General features: G+C 37.8%; 1 protein-coding gene across 1 annotated transcript in view; it reads left to right on the plus strand.

Annotated features, from left to right (window-relative positions):
* The first annotated feature begins 1,661 nt into the window (after positions 1-1,661).
* LOC134533860 (rapamycin-insensitive companion of mTOR) overlaps positions 1,662-21,192 on the plus strand; it is a 107,880-nt gene continuing 88,349 nt past the window's right edge. The window contains exons 1-8 of the mRNA XM_063371562.1: positions 1,662-1,772; positions 1,857-1,901; positions 1,994-2,156; positions 10,903-11,034; positions 13,034-13,224; positions 15,233-15,594; positions 16,653-16,831; positions 19,741-19,871. Coding sequence (XP_063227632.1) covers positions 1,718-1,772; positions 1,857-1,901; positions 1,994-2,156; positions 10,903-11,034; positions 13,034-13,224; positions 15,233-15,594; positions 16,653-16,831; positions 19,741-19,871 — 1,258 coding nt within the window. The 5' untranslated portion in view covers positions 1,662-1,717. The remainder of the gene's footprint in view (positions 1,773-1,856; positions 1,902-1,993; positions 2,157-10,902; positions 11,035-13,033; positions 13,225-15,232; positions 15,595-16,652; positions 16,832-19,740; positions 19,872-21,192) is intronic.

Below are 21,192 nucleotides of genomic sequence, written 5' to 3' on the forward strand. Positions count from 1 at the left end.
TAAGCTAGAACCACCATAATTAGAAAATCTCAACTTAGAACCACCATAACTTTTATTAGTGCATTATGAATATGGTACGCGAGGGCACTGTCCATCCCCTCTCTTGCAGCAGTCTTCAGGAGGTCGCGGTACAAGGCGGACGTGACCGTCATGTGAGAAAGCAGTAACACTTACTTCACTGAGTTCTGCATGCCGGTAAAACTTATAAATCAATTGAAATCTTCGGTACTTAATGAACCACGAATACCTGGACCAGTTTGTGGTGCAGGACGTGAGCCTCCTGCCGTAACTTCTCCTTTGCCACGTGACCTCACCATGAAGTTTTAAAAAGCATAAAGGGTCGACTGATACGGATCGCAATCTTTCTATAGCGGGTCGGCAGCCAAAGGGTGTAGACGAGTAATGTGAAGTGCAACATGTGCAGTGTTTCCAGTGTAATTTGTAACATACCGACTCAGCCTTAGTACCTGTCTATCGGCTTGTGTGAATAAAATCACGTTCATCAAAACATTTATTTTATTCAGTAGTTCTCTGCCCAACCTACTTAGGAATCAACTATCTATCTGGAGAAGGGAGTGTTCAAGGATGCCATTAGTTTGTAGTCTTCACCAACAGGTGCAGCCACTGAGCTGAGTGAGCCACACTGGGCCGGCGACCCACACCAACCCTTGGGTTAGACGTTCGGGCTAACTTGGTGCCCTCCTGGACCAATATCATATTTAAATGATTGTAAATTACTTCCACATCTCTAAGTTAACCGGGTTATCAGTCACGGGACCACCGGGTGGTGGCAAGGTGTACTAAAAGGCGTTCATCATTGTAGTCGAAAATACCCGATTTTCCTGGTGTTATACAAGAGTATTAAAACAAAAAAAAAATTCCTAACCTCAACATACAAACAAAACACTAGTGTAGTGATTTAGGTATACTAAAAAAAAACTTGCTGCTATAAACAGCCTCGGATTCTGGGGTTTCAGTGCTCGGTGTGAAATGTAGCAGAATTTTTAAAAAACGAGTTCAGTTGGCAAGGTTCTTGTATGCTCTTGTCTTTTCGGTCGTCTTAAGTAAGTGGTTCGTCAAACCAGAAGTATGCCAAACAAGCTCATGCTTGAGCACATAGTATTCATGAAGCTCATCTTGTTCACGGACTATGTAAATGGAGATGGAAATAGCCATATTTAGAAACAAATCTATCTTTACTCAGTCGGTTTTAAGTTGTGCTCAAAACACGACAATGAATACCAGCCTAAGAGTTCACGTTGACCTACGTCAACGTCGTAGCCATGGTAAGAAGACGAGGTAAAACTGATTGTACGACATATAAAGTCTTTATTTACGGATATAACACCAATACTCATGGACTTCACTACTAATACACTTACGCAGTATCATAGACTATATGAAATACAATAATTTAGATTTAATTTTCTAGCAGAAATACACCTGTAAAACAAAAAGAAATTGTGATAGCTTAATTATGGCTGCTTAGTCTTTACCCACAATTTTTACTACTTATTAGACTGTTCAAAAATGTCCTAGTATATGATATTAATTATTTTTTACTTTTATAAATTGGAATGTAAATATTTATTTTATAACTTAATCCTATTCTTACGTAGACTTATGGGAAAGCGCACCCATTATCATGTTGTGTGTAGTAGTATCTATGATGTTATTTACCTAAATTAATGGCTGGGAAGTGGGAAAAGAATTTGTGATGGCAAGTTGGATGATTAGGGGACGGAGTTTACGTTCTGGGAGATCAGTACGAAGTGAGTATTATGTAATGTCAGCTTCTGCCATTACGGAGACATGCCATTTGACAGTTTTTGTGTAACGATAAATTTTTGTCTCAGGTCGTCATGACAGCGAGGACGATGTTCATCTGGACATGTCCAAAGGTATGAGGATTGAGATGTTTTTGCACACTTTAATTTTCTTAATCATAATTTTTAATTAATTGTTTACTATTATGGCTTTGTCTGTCATATAGATGCGTCTGAATGTGCCCGGGAGATCCTCACAAACGTTTGCAAGAAGCAAGGATTGACAGGCGGCAAACGATTTGGATATCTTAATGCGTTTGTTAAGCTGCTGACTAAAACTGACATTGGTGCTGGAGATTTGGGATATACGATCGAGGATATTCAGTGTTGGTAAGTCCCAGAACTTATATTACATACACACTGGCATGCTTTACAGTCTTAGTTTAGAAAATTGTTTCATATTTGTTTACATCAATGTAGGTGATTTTAGGTGTATGCTCTCAATTTCAACATTGTTGCTAATGAAACACACTGTAAACATGCAAATCCTTCATTTGAAATCCATAGTATGTTTCAAGCAATATGGATTTAACTTTGTTAGTTGGTTAAGAAAACTAAACAAGATAATTTCCTAAATTGGCTTTTTTGTTTAGAAATTTTTTTTTTAGCATTACAGTTGGCGCTTTTTCTTTCTTTCTGAAAACACAGTGTTTAAGTTGCTACTCATTTTCAACTTGCTAAAACCACAGATTTGGCATACTTCAAAGTCATTTCCCATGGCCAAGTTTCGTACATCATTGTACCATCAGGATTACGTGCACAGGATGTTTAATGAACTAAATTTAAACATAGAGAGTAGTGTACCATAGGATTATGCTATCAGAATCAAATGCACAGGAGCTGGATATTACATGCAACATATATCAACAAAACTTCAACAAACTGTGAACACACACCTATGTTAGAGTCAACATACTCTGAACACACACCTGTATCAGAAGTGCGTACGTCTTTGCTTTGAGGAGAAAATAATGGAGTCATTTGAGAGTGTCTAGAACCTTAGGCAAAACATTAATTCCATGAGTTATCCAACAAATGAGGAATCCACTAACCATACTGGGATACATTCTGCCTCCCATCAGTCTAGCTCGTAGGAACACTAGCCATGATTACATCACAAAATAGAATGGTACAAAACTGTCAAATCCTCTACAAATGACCATAAATTTATGCTCCCAGCTAATTACTACTTCCACTTAGCAATCAACACACCAAATTACATACGGACAACAAATTCAATTTGACGATTCTTGCCTCCATCATAAACTGTTCCAGTCTTAACTGAAGTGTGCAACTACATGGGTTGGTAAATATGTAGAGTCGCGGTATATGCGAAAAAAAATGCTGAAAATCCGAAAATACTTTTATTCTGTGCTCTTTCACTTCCTCTTTTCAATAAACCCGGCGGAGATAAGAAATTCCAAATACTTTAGGAGATATTGAATTTTTATTTTCCATCACAATACCGACCATTGTTGCTTGTTTACGTTTATGATTTTTTTATTTTCGCGACGTAGGTAGAACGACTACATCATTTTCTACTAATGGCAAAGGAATTGTACCCGCCTCTAACGTATGTGAGTTTTTAACGTTTCAAATTTTAATGTTTTATTTGTTGCGCAAGTAATAAGTAAAAAAAAAATTACGTGAGTTCCTACCGTTCATCCTTTGTCCCGGTTTGTTAGGTCAGGTCAGCTACATTATAAATACTTTAAAACTAAACAACCATTAAAATTAATTTATATTATTTTTAATGTCTGCTTAGTTTGAAAGTATTAATAATGTAACTGACCTGACCTAATCGACCATTTTAATTAATTAGGCATTCACGAACGGTAAATCAAGACGCGCATAAAGTTCTGCCATTCCCGATTACACCCGAACCATTTACCTTCGGCCAACCTCGGGTTTATTTATTAATATTTATATTTCTCTGTTTATTTTAATGTAGCTATACTAACCTAACTAACCGTCCATAGTGTTTTAAAGTGTTTTAATGTAGCTAACCTAACATAACATAACTATAATAAAAGTATTTTCAGATTTTAATAGATACTCCTAAACAAGCAACAATGTAGTCGTTCACCTACGTCGCGGAAAAAAAAATCATACTTGTCTCGTAAACAAGAAACAATGGTGGCCGCCTGAATTCACAGGTATTGTGATGAAAATTTAAAAATTTGATATCTCCTAAAGTATTTGGGATTTCTTATCTCTGCTGGTTTTAATGTAAAGAGGAAGTGAAAGAGCATATAATAAAAGTAATTTCAGATTTTTAGAATTATTTTTCGCAAATACAGCTACTCTACATGTTCAAAATTAAAAAATTCCATATCTCCTAAAGTATTTGGAATTTTTTATCTACGCCGGTTGATTTGAAAAGAGGAAGTGAAAGAGCATAGAATAAAAGTATTTTCGGATTTTTAGCATTTTTTTTGCATATACCGTTACCCTACATATTTACCCATGGGTCAAATTCTTTATTAAATATAAGCAACACAAATATACAATAATACAAAACATTTTATAATTTTAAATTAATTCAGATGCAAGTAACCTAAGTTTAATTATATTTGCAACCCATTATACAACGTATAAAAACATTTCCGTAATTATTAATAAATTACTGCACTTTAAACATTTACTACCAAAACAAAATACCACCCCAAGTTAACATGGCACCAGTGAAGTATATAATGGTTCGTTATATACAAAAATAAACAGATGTTCAACGCCGATTGTAATTTTTGTTTTAATTTTTTACAATAGAATGCACAGACAAATCCAAACACTTCCAAAAGAGGTTGCTCACTCATTCCACATACATCTGCCCGTCGAAAAATGCTCATAGTTCGCGTGATGAGAATTAACGAAAAAATAGCGTCCTTCAGTAATGTTTTGCTTCAATTACACGAAGTCAGTGCGGCCTCAAACGTGGCCGCACCCAGCGAAAATGAACTTCGCCCCGAGCCAAATGCCAACGAAGGTGGCCGCAATTTCTAAATAATGTCCGAAAGAAATATAAAAAAAAATTAGGTTAACTTAATAATCGGCCTGGCTCTGACCACCAACATTAAATTATCTATTAGTAAATTACTTCATAATTTGGTGAGAAGCCACCGAACGCGACCTACTGGTGCAGCAGTCGGCAGACGACTGGCTGAAGTCCTGCCACCGTCTCCTCCACGCAGGGAGGATAAGTCACATGACCTCACCGACCAATCACACGCACGCTTCATTCACGCTTACAGATACAAGCCAATCAGAGTACAAATTACAATACATGAAAAAACCCTGTACACACATAACTCGGGGCTTCCCTTGTTCTGTCTCTTTTCAATTTCACATCAAAATTGGGGACTCCCATTCTCGTTCTCTCTCCCACACCGTGTGACAGCAGTTATCACTCAGTTCCCACGCAGTGGGGGAATTCCCGTCTTTATCTCGGTTGGCGGGGAAGCACTGTTTCTTTCTCACTAACACTTACAGGCCTCTTATGCCTCTCTCTCCCTACACATCACCCCAGCCCAGACACAGTCCCGTGATCTATAATTATATTGCAACACGTTAATTAAAATTAAGAACAGCAATCATAATACAAATTACTTGACAAAATTCAACTTATTGAGAAAAACCTGAAAAAGTAGGCCTAAACAGGCAAAAATCTAGTAGGTACAGCGACTTCTTTGTGAAAAATTACATAAAAAATAGTAATGATTTAAAATGTCTATTGAAATACTAAATGCCTTCTTAAAACAAATAGAAAGTGAAATATCAACCCTTAAATACATAAAAACAGCAAAATATCATTAGAAAGACTTTTTAAGAAATATTTACATGCATAAAAAATAGTTTAAAAGAAAAAATATTTAGCTAGGAGGGCAGGGTTCTTGCAACGTTACAAGTACATGAATACACCACTTGAGCTGTCAACCCTTTGCAAGTAATGGTAATTTTCTTATGTCGTGGCTTTTCCGTAAATAAAATAATACAATTCTGAAAGTGGTGTGTTTCAGTATGTACTACAAACGTTCCTTGTTTGACTCTGAAAATAGCGTTGATAAATTCCCACTGGTTTCTGAGATATTTTCATTTATAGATTGTATTAAATACCTGAGCATTGATGTGGCCACTTTGATTTTTGTGCTTTAATTGTATTGAAAATCATGTGATTCTCCATACACAGCAATGTGTATACAGCGAGTGTTAAAAGTATTTGTACATTAAGCTTTTTTTACAAACGTATTCGTACACTGAGATTTTTTTACAAAAAATAGTGTAATTCTATCGAACAATACGTGATACAAAATGAAAGGTTATCAATTATTCTTTTTTTGATAACATTGAACGGAAAAACCAATGAATAAGAATATTTTACTTTTCAAAACGAAAAAAAAAAAACACGAAATAAACGAAATAAAGCGAAATAAAGCGATTTTGGGTAGTACAAAAAGTATTCTTACATAGTCATTTGTTCTTAATAAAAATGAAATTAATTAAATGAAAATATCCTTTTGCATTGATTACTGCCTGCAGTCTTCATGGAATCGAATCAACAAGATTTTTTGTGATGGTAGGAGAAATTTCTTCCAATTTTTTTGTAAAACCTAGATGAACTCTGAGCAATTCGAAGCTTGTCTTTCCCTGATAAAATTTTCTAAAACACTCCACAAAAATGCTCAGTAGGATTTAGGTCCGGTGATTGGGGAGGAGTATGCATTTGGCTGGGTGCATTATAGAATAGCCAATTTTTGGTATTATAAGAGCTGTCTGTGTCTTGTGTTGTTTTATATTGGTACATTACACATAGCATAAAATGTTAGGTTTGTTAGGTTCAGGTAGCATCATTAAAAATATTCTGAAATTGTGTGAGTAGTTGGTTAGGTAGCTAATTTAAAAGCATCACATTGGGGAAAATAATTCTCAAAATGAAATTTTTAAGCTTATCTTTATTTACTGTCCCACAAAACTGCGTTCATAGTTTCAAATGTTGACCTAATCTATCCAGCAGTTCTCACTTTATTTAAGTAATTTAAATGTCGCTGACCTAACTATTTTACACAATTTACCATTAAAATGGTATTTAATAACAGAATGGCATTTGACAGAATCATTGGAAAAGTCAGGAACAAAAAAATCAATATTCAAATTTTTTTATGATGTGCTGCTAAATCACTGAAAACACTACATCTAAAACATTAAGTATTTTCTGTAATGTTCTGTAGTTCTGGAGAAAGTCATGAGTAATGAAAAAAAGTTCAGGCAAAAATTTGTTCTTGTTGTGCAATGTCCCTTAGTTAAAGAGAAAGTCACCATTGTCAGCAGTTCTGCATTCTCTGGTTTCAGAGATCATCTTCTGTCATTTATAACTCGGGTACATTTTGAAAAGGCTCTTTCAGAGTCTACTTTAATTTCAGGTATCCCGATTAACTTTAGAGAAGCAGCTGCAAATTGGGGATATATGGTTTTCATTCGACACAATATGTTTACCATGTCTGTGTGGTTCATATTTGGTTTCTTCTGCTATGTGGGAAACAGGTTTGGGAGTTTTATGTAGCCTATTGCTACAGATGACTTCTGCATCTTGAAAAGGAAAGGTAAGGTTGCAAGGTTTTTTCTGAAATTCTTTACCCTCCCCCATTTTTCCTACATTTTGAGGATTCATTATATAGCTCCAATTCCAAGAAACAGTTGATGAGGTAAATCATGGTTTATCAGATCAGTGTGACAAGACAGTTTAGCTGTTTGCTTCAACTGCTCTGTTAGTGCTACAGAGATAACGGTTTTCATTCCTACAAAAATTTCAAGTTTTTCAGGAAATGTTTGGGCAAGATGTTGAGAGCAGTTTGCAGTGTACTCAGTTTTGTGCACAATTGATGAGCAGTAGGATACTCTTTTCCTTCAAGAAAATGAATGAGCTGTACAAATATGTTACAAATGTCAGAGTGGCTTCAAGAAATTATAATTATTTACTTTGCAGTCTCTTTATCTTCACTGTTCTGCTCAAAAAATTCCACAGTGTTTTGCAAATGGAGTGCCAGATATGAAACAGATTGAAACCAAATGTTCCATCGTGTTACAACTGGCATTGGGAAACAACTTGTGTGGAACCTTGTTTTTTCCATGTTTCAGGAGGAGAAATTCAAGTTATGCATGCCTCATCTTTCTGGTGTTTAGAAAGACCATCATTACCTTACAAAGATGTTCATTTTCTCCAAGTGGTTTTGCCAGATTTGCCGGACAATGTCCACTTTATGGGCTCAACATTGTATTACACTTTCAAAAGTGCGAGCTGATTTTGTCATTTACCTGGCACTTATCGATAACATGTATAATTCATTTTCTTTTTTCACCTCTTATTTAGAGCACACATCAGTTACTGCACAAGAACAACAAACATCATTGGCTGCATCAAGCATGCAAGAAGCCTCTGGAATAACATCCTGTTCAGCACTTGGCCATAATTTTGAAATAAATGTTGAAATTGCAGTTTTTTCTTTTGACAGTAGATTCATCAGCAAGTATAACTACATCTTGCCCCCATAAGGTGTTGCTTGATTTCAGTATCTTTATTCTCTCGTATTAAAGGAATGTACTTTTCCCTCATCCAATCTGCTGTTGGGAGATCCCACCACCACTTACAGCTTACTGTTGACTAGTTTCTCTAGTGGAATATCTGCAGCGACAAAAGCTTTTACTGTTTTGAGCACAAAATCTTCATTTTATATTTTTGTACACTTTTTACCACCACCGTTTTAGAAATAGAAATCTGTCTTTTAAGATTGGATGTTGATCTGTGTTGTTTTAGCATTCACATGCTTGTCACCGGTTATGTGCTTGTTTAATGTATCCTTATGTTCTCCAAACGGCAGTTTCAATAGTGGCAGAAAAGTATTTTACCATTAATAACGTACAATCCTTCATTCTTAAAACTCTAAGGTGTTATTAAAAAAGAATGGCGTGTTCTAAGAGCAGTGACTTTGTAATGTCTAATTGCTGCAAACGTCTTTTAAATCCTCAATATGCAAAATGGATTGTTGAAATGTCATGAAATGTATAAACTCGTCCTACAGTAGGTATAGGCTGCGGTTATATACAGAAAGGGAACCGAAGCCTGGATTTGCTTCCTCCAGTCATCCAAGCAAAAGAGGGAGAGTTGGGGAGGAAACGTGTGGAAGGGGAAGGAAATTTTTCATGTTGGAAAATTTTCAATCAAAATCTCTCTGTGATAAGATATTTGAATTAATTTTAAGAGGAAGATCAATTTAAAATTTGACAAATTTTATTTATTAACACTAAATTGAAAGGTGGGTATTTTGAAATGGCTTACAGGCTGAGAAGCCCTATTTAATTGTTTAATGTGCACTAATGAAAAGGAGATGTGGATTAAGTATGCAATTAGTTATAACATTTTCTCTGTTGTTTCATTGTGTAATGCATACATTATATATACACACACATACACATGTTTGTAAAATTATGGTCATTATCAATTGTTAATAATTGTCTTAACAATTATTTCAGATTCTGTGCTGGAATTTTTTTGATGTAAACAGATATTTAGCGTTAATTCACAGCCAGTCTTTAGAGGGAGTTTTTTTAAAATAATTTTCAAGAAAATTTTAAGTAACTAAGCACATTAAAAAAAACAATAACTAACATGTGTTACCTTTGAATAGGTACATCATTTGATATTGTATTTATTTTACTAAACAGTATTTATTGTGCTTACAAGTAGTAGGATGCAATAATTGCAAACAAAAATTAAAAAAGGAGGCATACATTTTGGGGGGGAATTTACTCTTTCCTGGACTACCATAGTATGAGTTTTGAGAAGTAGCAATGAGAAATTGCAGAATCAACAGAAATTCTTTTGTTCTGTTTTTTCCTTGTAACTTCAGTAGTACTATGTCATGAGATAATTTAATGTTTTGCCAGCATATGTAACAAATAGAAAATTTGTAAAATAGTTACAGTTTATGGCCGTCATTAAGCGTAGAAAAGGAAGAGTTACATGGTTAAAGATGCATTTTGATTTAGGACACACCAATAGATATCTTAAGGGCTAAGAAGGCAGACGTACCAATAGTTACGATTTTTCATTTATAGTTGCTTCTTTTGCGGATGGTTCTTCAGAAATTAAAATTGAAGATAATTATTGAAATATATTTTAAATTATGTGTTTGGTACAGTGCCTCTTGTAACGTCAACAAATTCTTTTCAGAAGTAGTTTACCATTTTATTTGTGCTTTTTTTGTGACTATTCAAGAGTGAAAGTTGATTCGCTAGTGCCTCACATTGTGTGTGCTATTGCTTATAATTGCATGATAATCAGTATTTACGATTATTTCAAGAAAATTAGTCTATATTAGTGCAAATTTTCTATAGTATGAAAATGGGAAAGTTTTGGTAGTGTTTTTACAGACCACCTTCACCAATTAATAATTACCTTTCTTGAATGTTGGCACCTCTGAGAAGGTTTGATGACAGCCCTTGACTTGGGGTTGTTGGCCATGGAAGTTTAGGCCCTGCCGTAAGGGTTTCTTCATAATGGTTACATCTTACAGTATAGCATGGCTCGACAAGGCATAGGTTCTAGCTTTAGGCACTTGTTAAGGTCAGCATTCGGGTGCTTGTGTAGTCATTATGCTAGTTGTAGTTGCTCCAGTGAGGTAGGTAATCTGTTATTTTCTCCTGTTTGTTCCAGACTGTAAACTGTCAGTAAATATCTTGCTCTAACAGGGTGAAAGCCCAGGGAGCAAGTTTTTATGCGTTTACAGGCGAGACAATTAGATAAAATTCAAAATTTAAATGGGAAACATTGAATATGATGGGTGCCCTAATCCCCTTTAATGCCCAACTAGTTAATTTTGGTGGCTGATGTTATTCCACTATTGTCCTGGTATTGTCATTCATACTTGCACCTTTAGCAGATAAACTCAGGTGATAGCTGTTGAACCTAGATTCAGCATTTTTTTCGTGAATGGTTGACCGCCTCTGGCCTAAACGAAATCTCTGGTGTGGAGGGCTGGACGGCAGTAGCAGTGGTTGAGTGAGACTTGATCGATGGTTGCAGCCTGCGTGTGCCCATGGTGCACGAGTCGTCGTTGGTTCGCGCGGCCACTCTGCGCACGCTGCGCTACCTGCTGAAGGAGGAGAGGGATGTCAAGACGCTGATACGACTGCAGTACCCGCATCTCATCGCCAGGTGAGCCACGAAGCTGGCGGGTTTTCGGTGTGTTACACATTTGAGAATGTTTTTTGCAGTACTGCAGACATTTGAGGCTTAATTTATTCACTTGAAATTTAGGATGAAAAATGATTAAAGAAAAGAATTTAAAAAAATGTTAAAAGTTATTCTACACCAAAACCATTTGCTGAAATACATTACAATAATTCTAATACACTGTTCCAAATTTAACTGCCCAAACCAGCAATATTATCCAGAGCAACAAAAACAGAAGAGAAATTGATGAAAAAATGATACAATATTGGAAAAAGTCCCATATTTAATTAATTATTGGTATTTATTTTTCTTAGGGATGATTTTGTTACGTTAACTATTAATTACACGTCTGGAAAAATGTAAGTTTGCATTTGACATATATATGAGACACTGTGGATATTAGGACATGTGGCTATTACACAATCTCGCAAAATACAAGTTTAGAAAATAGCAGTTTAAACATCCACTTCTATCGTTGCCAGTGCGTTTTTAAATTCTAAAGCAAATTTATGATCATGAGAAGGTCGTCTTCAAAACCTCGAAAACACAGTGAAATTGACATAATGTTAGTTACCAAACAGGATTAATAATTTTTAATGTTAATGTGTTATTTTAATATCTTGACACCAGTCTGTATTTTAATTACAAATGCATGTGCAGTTAAAAACCCATTTGTGTTTATAATCAATTAAAATAAGAGAAACAATGAATGAATAAACTTAGTATTAATTTACATATTGAAGCACTATGAAATGCAGATAGTGAGTCTTCACCTGGTCACAATCAAAAAGGTAGTGGTTTTATATAACAGACTGGCAGAGTTGATTGCACACTGCAAATTCTGTGTTGTCGGGATGTGTTATGTGTGGTTGAAATATTTCAATAAGTATTTGTAGTTTATTATATTTATGTTAACTGCCAAGATTGATTGATGAAATGTGTACGGTAATTTTCTTTTGGACATGAAAACCTTAAATTATCTATCACAAAAGTGAGAAACCTGTAGGTGAAGTCTACTACTTTAAGTACAGTTACTACAGTCCTCAATGTTTATGTTTGAAAATAAAAATCATTTGTCTAGTTTGCTTGCAATATCTTTAGTGCCTCATATTTCCTAACATTGCAGCTTTGACTTCTTACTACTATACTTCAGTAACCTTGCAATTATGCTTGGCTTCTGATCTCTGAAGGTGGTTGGTGACTTTGTGATTTGTTTCCAGATTTTTTTGTATCTGAGAAAACAGTTTTCTCACTACATTTAAGAATCTGTAAATACATTGTGACTATGGCATTGTTAGGAAATAATGGTTCAGAAGAATACATTGTTTGTTTTCAATGTGAATATTACATGTTTTGGTTAGTGAAAAATGATCATGTTAGGTCTGAAGAAGTTAGGGAAAAATTAAAGGAATTATGGTTTTTGGGTTTACTGAACGCACTGTTTTGAAAAGTCATGAACAAATGAAATCAAAATTGACAGACTGGGATTCACACTATAGTGCAGTCTTTAATCTGGCATGTCCTGGACCATAGCCATGCTGCCGGATTCACAATTTTACCGTACTACCAAACAATATCCACAATACCTCACATGTCATATGTCTTAGCATTGCAGCTTTGGCTAATTACCGTACTTTAGTAACCTTGTAATTAGCACTTGACAGCTGATCTCTCAAGTTTTTTGGTGACTTTGTGATTGGTCTCCAGAGTCTGTGTAAATGGTTTTCCCATGACATTAAAGATCCGTAAGTATTTAACGGGAATATTTAAGGATCTGTAAGTATTTAATGGGAATACCAAATGTGAAAATGTGAAATCCAGCCTGCTAGAGAACATGGTACGCTGTATTGATTGGTGCCGGATTACTGAATGTGTCGAAGTGTAGAATGCTGGATGAAAGACCTTGTAATTGTGGTGGTTCCTCAACGTGACTGTAGTGACTCAACTGGAACCACGCGTCGGTTGTGGTTGTCGGTGGCAGGAGCCTGGACATAAACCTGAGGAACGACATGGAGCGGGTGCAGGCGCTGCGCCTGATGAGGCGCATGCTGACGACGAGCCCGGGGAGCTTCCCCGCGGAGCTGGTGCGCTGCCTGGGGGCGACGGTGGTCGGCGGGCTGGAGGAGAAGGACCGCATGCTGCGGGCGGCTCTCGCCATCCTCGCCGAGACGTGTGAGTGCCCGGTCCCTCCACGTCGACGTCGAACTACCTTCTTGCCGGTTGGAACTGCCGGAACCGTATCCCGACGGGACGCGAACTGGTAGTCTACTTCGTTAAGTTTATAAAACAGAGTGGCCATACTAAAGATTAAATACTCAGAGTGTTCACCAACTTGGTTTCTTATTACCTACAGCAAAACCACAGTATATATAACCAGTATACATACACACTCAAGTAAGAGTAATATTCAGAATAGTAGTACACTATTCAACCTCATTGCCTCTTCAGCATGTCTACACCAACCATGCTGGAAGTAATAAATCTTTAATCTCCAGAAGCCGTTTGCTAACAAATATTTTGATTGATTTCTGACTCCTCATTTCAGTGTATAATAACGTGTTAGATATAAGTAGTGGGACTCTCTTCTCATATCATGTAGAAATCATCTCATTATTGCTTGTGGTGTATTGTAGTTACATAAAATACTAGCTTACCACCTGCACCTTTGCTCATGCAAATTTCGGGGTAGTACAAGCTTTCTCATTACTATTTTCATTGGGTTTAGCTACATGCGTAGCCATAGTTTAATTAAAATCACCCCCCTTTTTCACCTCATTTAAGATTAAGTTTTGAAAATTTGTGAAAATAAAATTACGTACTTACATTAAAGGTATAACATTTATTATGTTCTATATCAATGGGTTCGCAAACATTCTCAGATTTAATGTATCCAAATTCTTAATCATTTCATCTCATCCTCTTTTTCAGTTTTTCCTAAAGGTAAGAATAATGAAAGAAAAATAAAAGCACTATATTTATTTTTAATGTAAAATGTTGTGTTAAAATATACACCACCTGCTTTAATGGATTCTGAAATTTAACAGGGGGAACTCTAATGTGCTGGTGTGTTTTGTCCAGTTGTGTTTGGCTACAAATTATACAATGTTATTTAAATATAGTTCTGGTAACAAACAAATTAAAAAAAAATGCTCAGATATGAATAATAGAACTTACTATTTATTTTAATACTGAAAACAGTGAACACAGTTCCTGTAATTTGTTGTTACTTCTTCAGGTTTAACTTACTTATAAATTACTAGCCAAGAAAATTGTGTTGGAACATACATGGTGTCAATGATATTTAACGTTTGGTTGGTTATTTTTAATATGACAAATGTTTTGCTATATCATCCTTTTGATGTTAACTATACACTTGTTTAATCATGCCAAATAGGTATACCTTCTAATGTGTGTACATAAGTACACTCACCATGAATCCAACTAAAGATGACCTTACATGATGACAGTTCAAAATCCCTTACATGTGATCACTGCAAGAAGGAGAAAAAAATGCAGACATTTGAGGCTTAATTAATTTACTTGAAATTGAGGATGAAAAACCGATTGAAGAAAAAAAGAGTAAAAAAAATTTAAAAAGCTATTCTTCACCAATAACCGTTGCTGAAATACATTCCAATTCTAAAACACTGTTCCAAATTTAAGTGCCTAAACCAAGAATATTATCAAGAATATTGTAAAAAGATCAATAGTTAATAATTAATTACTGGTATTTCTATTCCTCAGGGATGATTTATGCGTGAGTGCGTGTACCTACAGTTGTAGTGGGTCGAAACTGCTTGATGTGTCCGGTCAAAAAATATATATTTTAGTTATAAATGCCAAAAGAGGTGTAAAATGGACGTAGTTATGCAAAAGGAACCAACCCACATGAAACCTATTCTGAGTATTTTGAAGTTAAAGTTAATTGTAAATTGTAATTCTCGTATTGATAACATAATGTGGGTATAATTTTAATGGTATAGTATAAATACTGATATAATAATAGCAACGACGGTACGATCAACCTTGTACTATTTTAATTTATTTTCAAATAAAATATAACAAAATTGTGGGTTGGTTCCTTTTTGCATAACTATGTCCAAATGTGGTAGGTTATCTCATGGTACCCCCAGGCTCGTCAGGCGCGAGGTGATGACTGATGAGCAGTGGTGGTGTCCAGGCGTGCTGAACCCGGAGGTGTTTGTGGCGTGCGGAGGGGTGAGCGCGGTGACGCACAGCGTGCTGGACGCGCAGATGCCGCGCATCGTGGAGTGCCTGTGCGGGGCGCTGCTGTTCCTGCTGAACCACCCCCGCACGAGGGCGCGGGCCGGCGTGGGCCTGCAGCAGCTGGCCGGGCCCTACTGCGACCCGCACCCCGGCGGGGAGAAGGAGGCCCGCGAGCAGCGCTTCCGCTGCTGCCACCTGGCGCTGCTGTCGGTGCTACGCTCCTGGCCGGGACTGCTGCACCTGTGCCACCCCGACAACACCTCCGGCCTGCGGGCGGTCGTCAGCGTGCTGTACCTGCGCCAGTTCGAGGTCCGGGTGAGTCCACCGTCTAAACTACTTTTGGAGGTTCACCACAAATGAATAATCATACGAATTTTAGCATTGTCAAGATCTAGTAGTTGTCGCAAGGGTAAAAGTTACAGTGCGTGAGATCAGTGGCGTAGCCAGGGTTTTGTGTATGGGGGGTGTTAAGAAGCACGCCCCCCCCCTCCCCCCCGTATTAAAGCGGGGGGGGGGGGTCCGGGGGTTGCTCCCCCGGGAAAATTTGGATTTTAAGTTGTAAAATAGTGCTATTTTAGCAGTTTCCGGTACTTATATTTAAATATTGTAATGGTAAAAATTTTATTAATTTTAATATGAAATTTGTTTGAGTGATGAATAAGAAATTAATTAAAAATTTGGGGCTAAGGGGGGGGGGGGGTTGAACCCCTAAAACCCCCCCCCCCTGGCTACGCCCCTGCCTGAGATGTTAATTTTACAGTGTGGTGGTAGGGTTTAAAGCAATTTGAAAAACGTGAACCAACTTGTGCTTCATTTTTCTTCGATTCCAATCTAAGTTGGGTACTTAGCCTCTGTGCTGTGGCTGGATGTCTGCGTCCCGAATTCGACCGTTCTAGTGACGCGTGACGGACAGTTGTGTCGCGCCCACCCCGTGCAGCTTTTTCTCCTTGCCGCCGCGTAAAGTTTTCAAGTTGAAGAGGATGAATTCAACTTTCTTCACAAGCAGAACTGTGCTGTTGTCATTTGCTTTGTCTGTGTCAAGTGATGTGCTAGTTTCTTAATTTTTTGAAGAGTGTGCTGTATGTGTAGCATTTTTTTTTCTTTGCGAAGCTGTGGTTTCAATTTGGAATATACCTTCTTGCAGTTGGTGGTTCTCTAAACGTTTTTTATTTTATTGCGACCCCAAGTAAAATATTCTAACAGCTTGATGACCTGAATGACCCTAACAGTGATATTGTGTTAGATATTTTGCAGATTCTGGTAATTGATGCAATCGTAATGGCATTGGTTTTACGCTTGTTTCACTGTGTGCACGAATGTGATTACTGGAGAGGCGCATGTGGAAGCTAGCACCAGCGCCGGGCTTGTTGCAGAAGGGAATCCTGGACCTGCTTTACGACCTGCTGTGCCTGCCCCAGCCCGAGTGGACGGACGAGTACAGCGTCGCGCTGGACGCCGTCGACCCCTCTCGCCCCAGGGACTCCTGGCGGCTCTCGGAAGGCTTCGTCGCCGCGGAGGGCCGCGACGTGCTGCCCAACCTTGCCAAGTTCACGTTAGTGCAGTTCTGCCTTTGCTGTGCCGCATCAGGAGTTCTTGGAAGCAGGACGCATCTTTCATGCAGACTTGAATTGGAAAAAAGCTGGGGATTTAAAAGTCCCAGCAGAGTCAAGCAAATTGCTCCGTAGAATTGTGATCAAAATCCATGAAATAATGAAGTTGATTCATCCCAAAATGAGTAAACATGAACTTTTTTTAAAAATATTTAAATACACTATGTATCAGTTATGTATGTGCTTTTTTGTATACAATCTTTAGCGTATATTTTTAGCAAATTGGTCATGGCTGAATGGCTGCACTGAATACCGTATAAACCCACGTACCACCCGCCCCCGGGTAAGACCCGCACCCTTATTTTTAGAATACCATGGTGGGAAAAAAATGTTTTTATTGCAAATCTGCATGGAAAAATAATAATTTAGTTGTGATTTCTTTTCCTTTCAAACAGTAACAAATTGTAAAGATTTACCAAAAAAAGTATTATGCTACTTATTACAGCCTCGGCATTTGCGTTAAAAGTGTACAGAAGGCAGGCAACTGCAATGTGGCAACATCGCGCGAGTAGAACGTGGCATCGCCGCGCGCAATCGAGAACAACACGCCGTGTGCGCGTGTGACCTTGCCCAGCTCCCAGCTGTTTACAGTTACAATCTTCCGTGTCCATTATCGTGCGCTGGGCAATGACCTCGTTCAAACAAAATAAACGATAAAGCACGCGAGTCCTAGCCACGCATAATAGAAACTATTTTTATTACATGCATAATAAAAAACCTTGTGCCTAAATGTGGCATATTCTACAGCTTCCGCAGCTTTAACACATGCCTCTGAAATGCTATTAATTTCTCACTGTAGCTTGTCGGTAAACGCTGGCAGATTGTAGTACGCCGCCTCATGGACAAACCCTTTCTTACCATGAACCTGCACATCCAGTTCTTACTGGCTTTAAAGCCTTCACCCACGCCAAGTTCACGAGCAATTTGCAGCTCCTTTAGCAAACACATTTCCGTGCTTACAGCGCACCCGAATTTCCGTCTGTCCTGATGTAGTCGTGGAGTTTTTCCTCTATCTCCGGAAACTTTGCTACCGCACCACGGAACGCACGTCTATCGCCACTGGCCGAAAACAGTTTGTCTTTACTTTACTCCAATCCCTCACACATGATTCGTCGACATATTTTCGCCCAGCAGATCGGTTACAGATTTCTTCCGCTTCACTGATTATTTTTAATTTTTCCGCAACTGTGAAAGAACGCAACTTTTTACGATTCATTACAATACTTGCAGCCAACACACGTGTAAAACCACTGGGTACTTTGCAAATGAGGATAGGACAGTGCGTGGGACCGCGTGTTTGTAACCAGCGAAGCTGCAGCATGACAACGCTGTGAGGAATGTGACCTTGACTGTCTGCCGCTTCCTTCCCCTCCTTTTCCCCTACTCCTCTTGCCTATCACAGCAACCTCCAGTCGCGCCGGCGTTATTTCATCACCCAAGATAATAATTACACCATTTCTTAAATTACAGCAATATAAATTTCTGTCCACAAATTGAACAAAAAGTCAAATTTTTACTCTTCCCACTGTAGCTCAGCTCGATAGTAGGTCGTCGTTTACCGCAAACCTCGGTCTCAACACATTGATTTTCACTACTCACTCGTCTGCCGCTCACACAACGCCACCGCGAATGAACTGGCCCTCGGCAAGACCCAAGACCCGTGTAACACCCGCACCCTACTTTTTCAAACCTTTTTTTTTTTTAAAAAAAGGTGCGGGTGGTACGTGGGGTTTATATGATATTTCTTGTGAATATAAATAAATATTCATGATTCCAATTTGTTTCTAAAACATAAGTTTTTATGTACACTTGTTGAAAATAAATAAGAAAACTAATGTGAATGAAACTAGCATATTTTTTTTGTTACATATATAAAGTAGGAAACGAAAAGAAAAAGTTTTTTAATTTAAGTGCTTGATGTTGGATACAGTTATAACAATGATTTTGCGAATAATATTTTATACCGTGTATACTCGTGTATAGCGCGCCCTTTTTTCCCCTTAAGTAAAGAAAAAAAATAAGGATGCGCGCTATACACGGGAAAAAAGTGAAGGGGGGGAGGAGTGGAAGTCGTTGACTGCCAGGTGACGGGTGACGGAAGACGTTTCTGGACAGCCCCCACACATATGCAAAAGCAACGAGGCCTCCCTTTCACACACACACACACACACACACGCACGCGCCTTTTTTATTTTAGACCTCCCCCTCTATAGAAAGCCAGCGCAGCAGCTAGTAAAATTAAAGAGAGAGAGAGAATGTTGTCACCAGTCTCCCTCCCACTTCCTTCGCTTCCTCGTCCCAGCAGCTACCGGTGAGTCATCCAGTCCTCTGCGCTAGCTTAGCAACATAGCGTGGCACGCTTCATTTTGCGGGACCCTAAAAATGTGTTAACTATCAGTTGAAATATCTATGTAGAAGCTACGTGACGGGAGTGGTGGTGTTTAGTCCTGTCAACTGTCAAGGTTACTTGATGGTCATAGTCCAGTTCCTGCCTGCCCCTCTCCCTCCCGTCCACGTACCAGTTGTGACGATACAGCGCTTCATTATCTCCTGTCTACACAGCAGAGTTTAAGTATTTTCCTGATGCATCACCACACATCAATTTAAATTATCATTTGTTTGTACCACAAAATGTTAGTAAAATTTATTTATGGGAAAAAAATTTTAAGTATAAAAATTTTAATTTTTTTTTCTTTGGAATTTTTTTGCAAAAATTGTGGTGCGCGCTATACACGAGGGCGCGCTATACACGAGTAAATACGGTATGTTCTAAGATTTTGCTGGATGGGGGTTTTTTTTTTTTCATTGTTTTGTGCTTGTGGGATTGTACATGCAATTTTTGTATTTTCAGGCCAAATATTGTAGAAATCCACATTGCAGTTTTGCTGTACATTTTCCTGGAGACTGGATTACTGGAAGCTCTAGTGGAAGTTTCTGTGTCTTCTGACACCTTCATCTCAGTCAGAGCGACAGTGCTACTTGGTGAGTTGCCGTGGACATAATTATGGTGTTTGTATTTATGCTTTCAGCAGAAGTTTTGTGTTAGGGAATTCAGTAATGAGTTTTACATTTTTATCAGCTAACTGGGTACCTGTAAAGAGTTTGGAATTCTTTTAGTATTGGGGAATCATTTTGGATGCAAAAATGTATTTGTAAAAACAAAAAAAAATATATATATTTATGAATGATGATATATAGTTTCGATATGCATTCATTGATTGCAATCAGTGTAATTTTCTTTATATTCCATTGAAGATATGGACAGACAATATTATAAGTTCACCTTCAACACATGATTACGAGTGTTTCAAATATTAGAGTAAGTTAAAAATTTCCTATTGCTCTTACGTGTGATTTTGCACTTTGGACGTGCGTGGCGGCCATGCACCAATGTTTTTATAATTTAAAACAAAGAAGGTAATCTTCACAAATTATCGTATTGCCGTAATAATATACTACAGTACTTTACTTTTGCTTGGTACACACAGATAAGAGGAACTGTAAATACAGGAAAGCTTCACTATAAAGAACATCAAGGGACCAAAAAATAGTTGAGTTTGTTATTCTGAAGTTCTTTATACTGAAACATAAGCATTGTTATAAATATGTGTACCGATAAACACATGAAACACCTTAAGTGTACTAAGGTTCAGTATCTCAGTCATTAGTCTATGGCTGCTTGAAGAACCTGTTCACATACTCTCTGCTGATGCTTTGTCTATGGTCAGGAGACACGTTGTAGGCAGAGCTGCCAACCTCAAATCACACCCATCAGTAGGGGCCTGTTCTTTTCGCGATCGCGATTAAACGACGATAAACGCGAAATCACCATTAAATACAGTTTTTACGCGAAATCGCCATAACACAGCGTTTTTACACGAAATTTTGTATTAAAACGTGAAATCGCAGTGTTTTTACGCGGAATTTAAATACTGGGTAAAAGACTTGTCTGTCAATGGTAAACAAACACCGCAACATGGCCGCCAAACATTATTCATAAATGCACTAAAGCAAACAAAAGCTTACACACGCTCACATAATGTTAAACCCAAAAATATACTGTAAAATACGCAAAACTACTGTGTTTATTTTCCTTTCCGGCATAATGTTTGGATAGATAAGACAAACAGGCAAAGTTTTAAAGCATACGCACATCGCTCGGGGCACTGACGTCAGCTTGGAACAGCGACACCGGATAAATAAAAAAGCAAGCAGATTATTGGGCGAACGGTATTTGGAACAGCCTTACGTGAGTGGCCATATCACGTTAGCTGGGGGCGCTGGCATATAGTTGGAACAGTGT

Source organism: Bacillus rossius, chromosome 7, assembly GCF_032445375.1.
Source record: "Bacillus rossius redtenbacheri isolate Brsri chromosome 7, Brsri_v3, whole genome shotgun sequence".
NCBI classification, from domain to species: Eukaryota; Metazoa; Arthropoda; class Insecta; order Phasmatodea; family Bacillidae; genus Bacillus; species Bacillus rossius.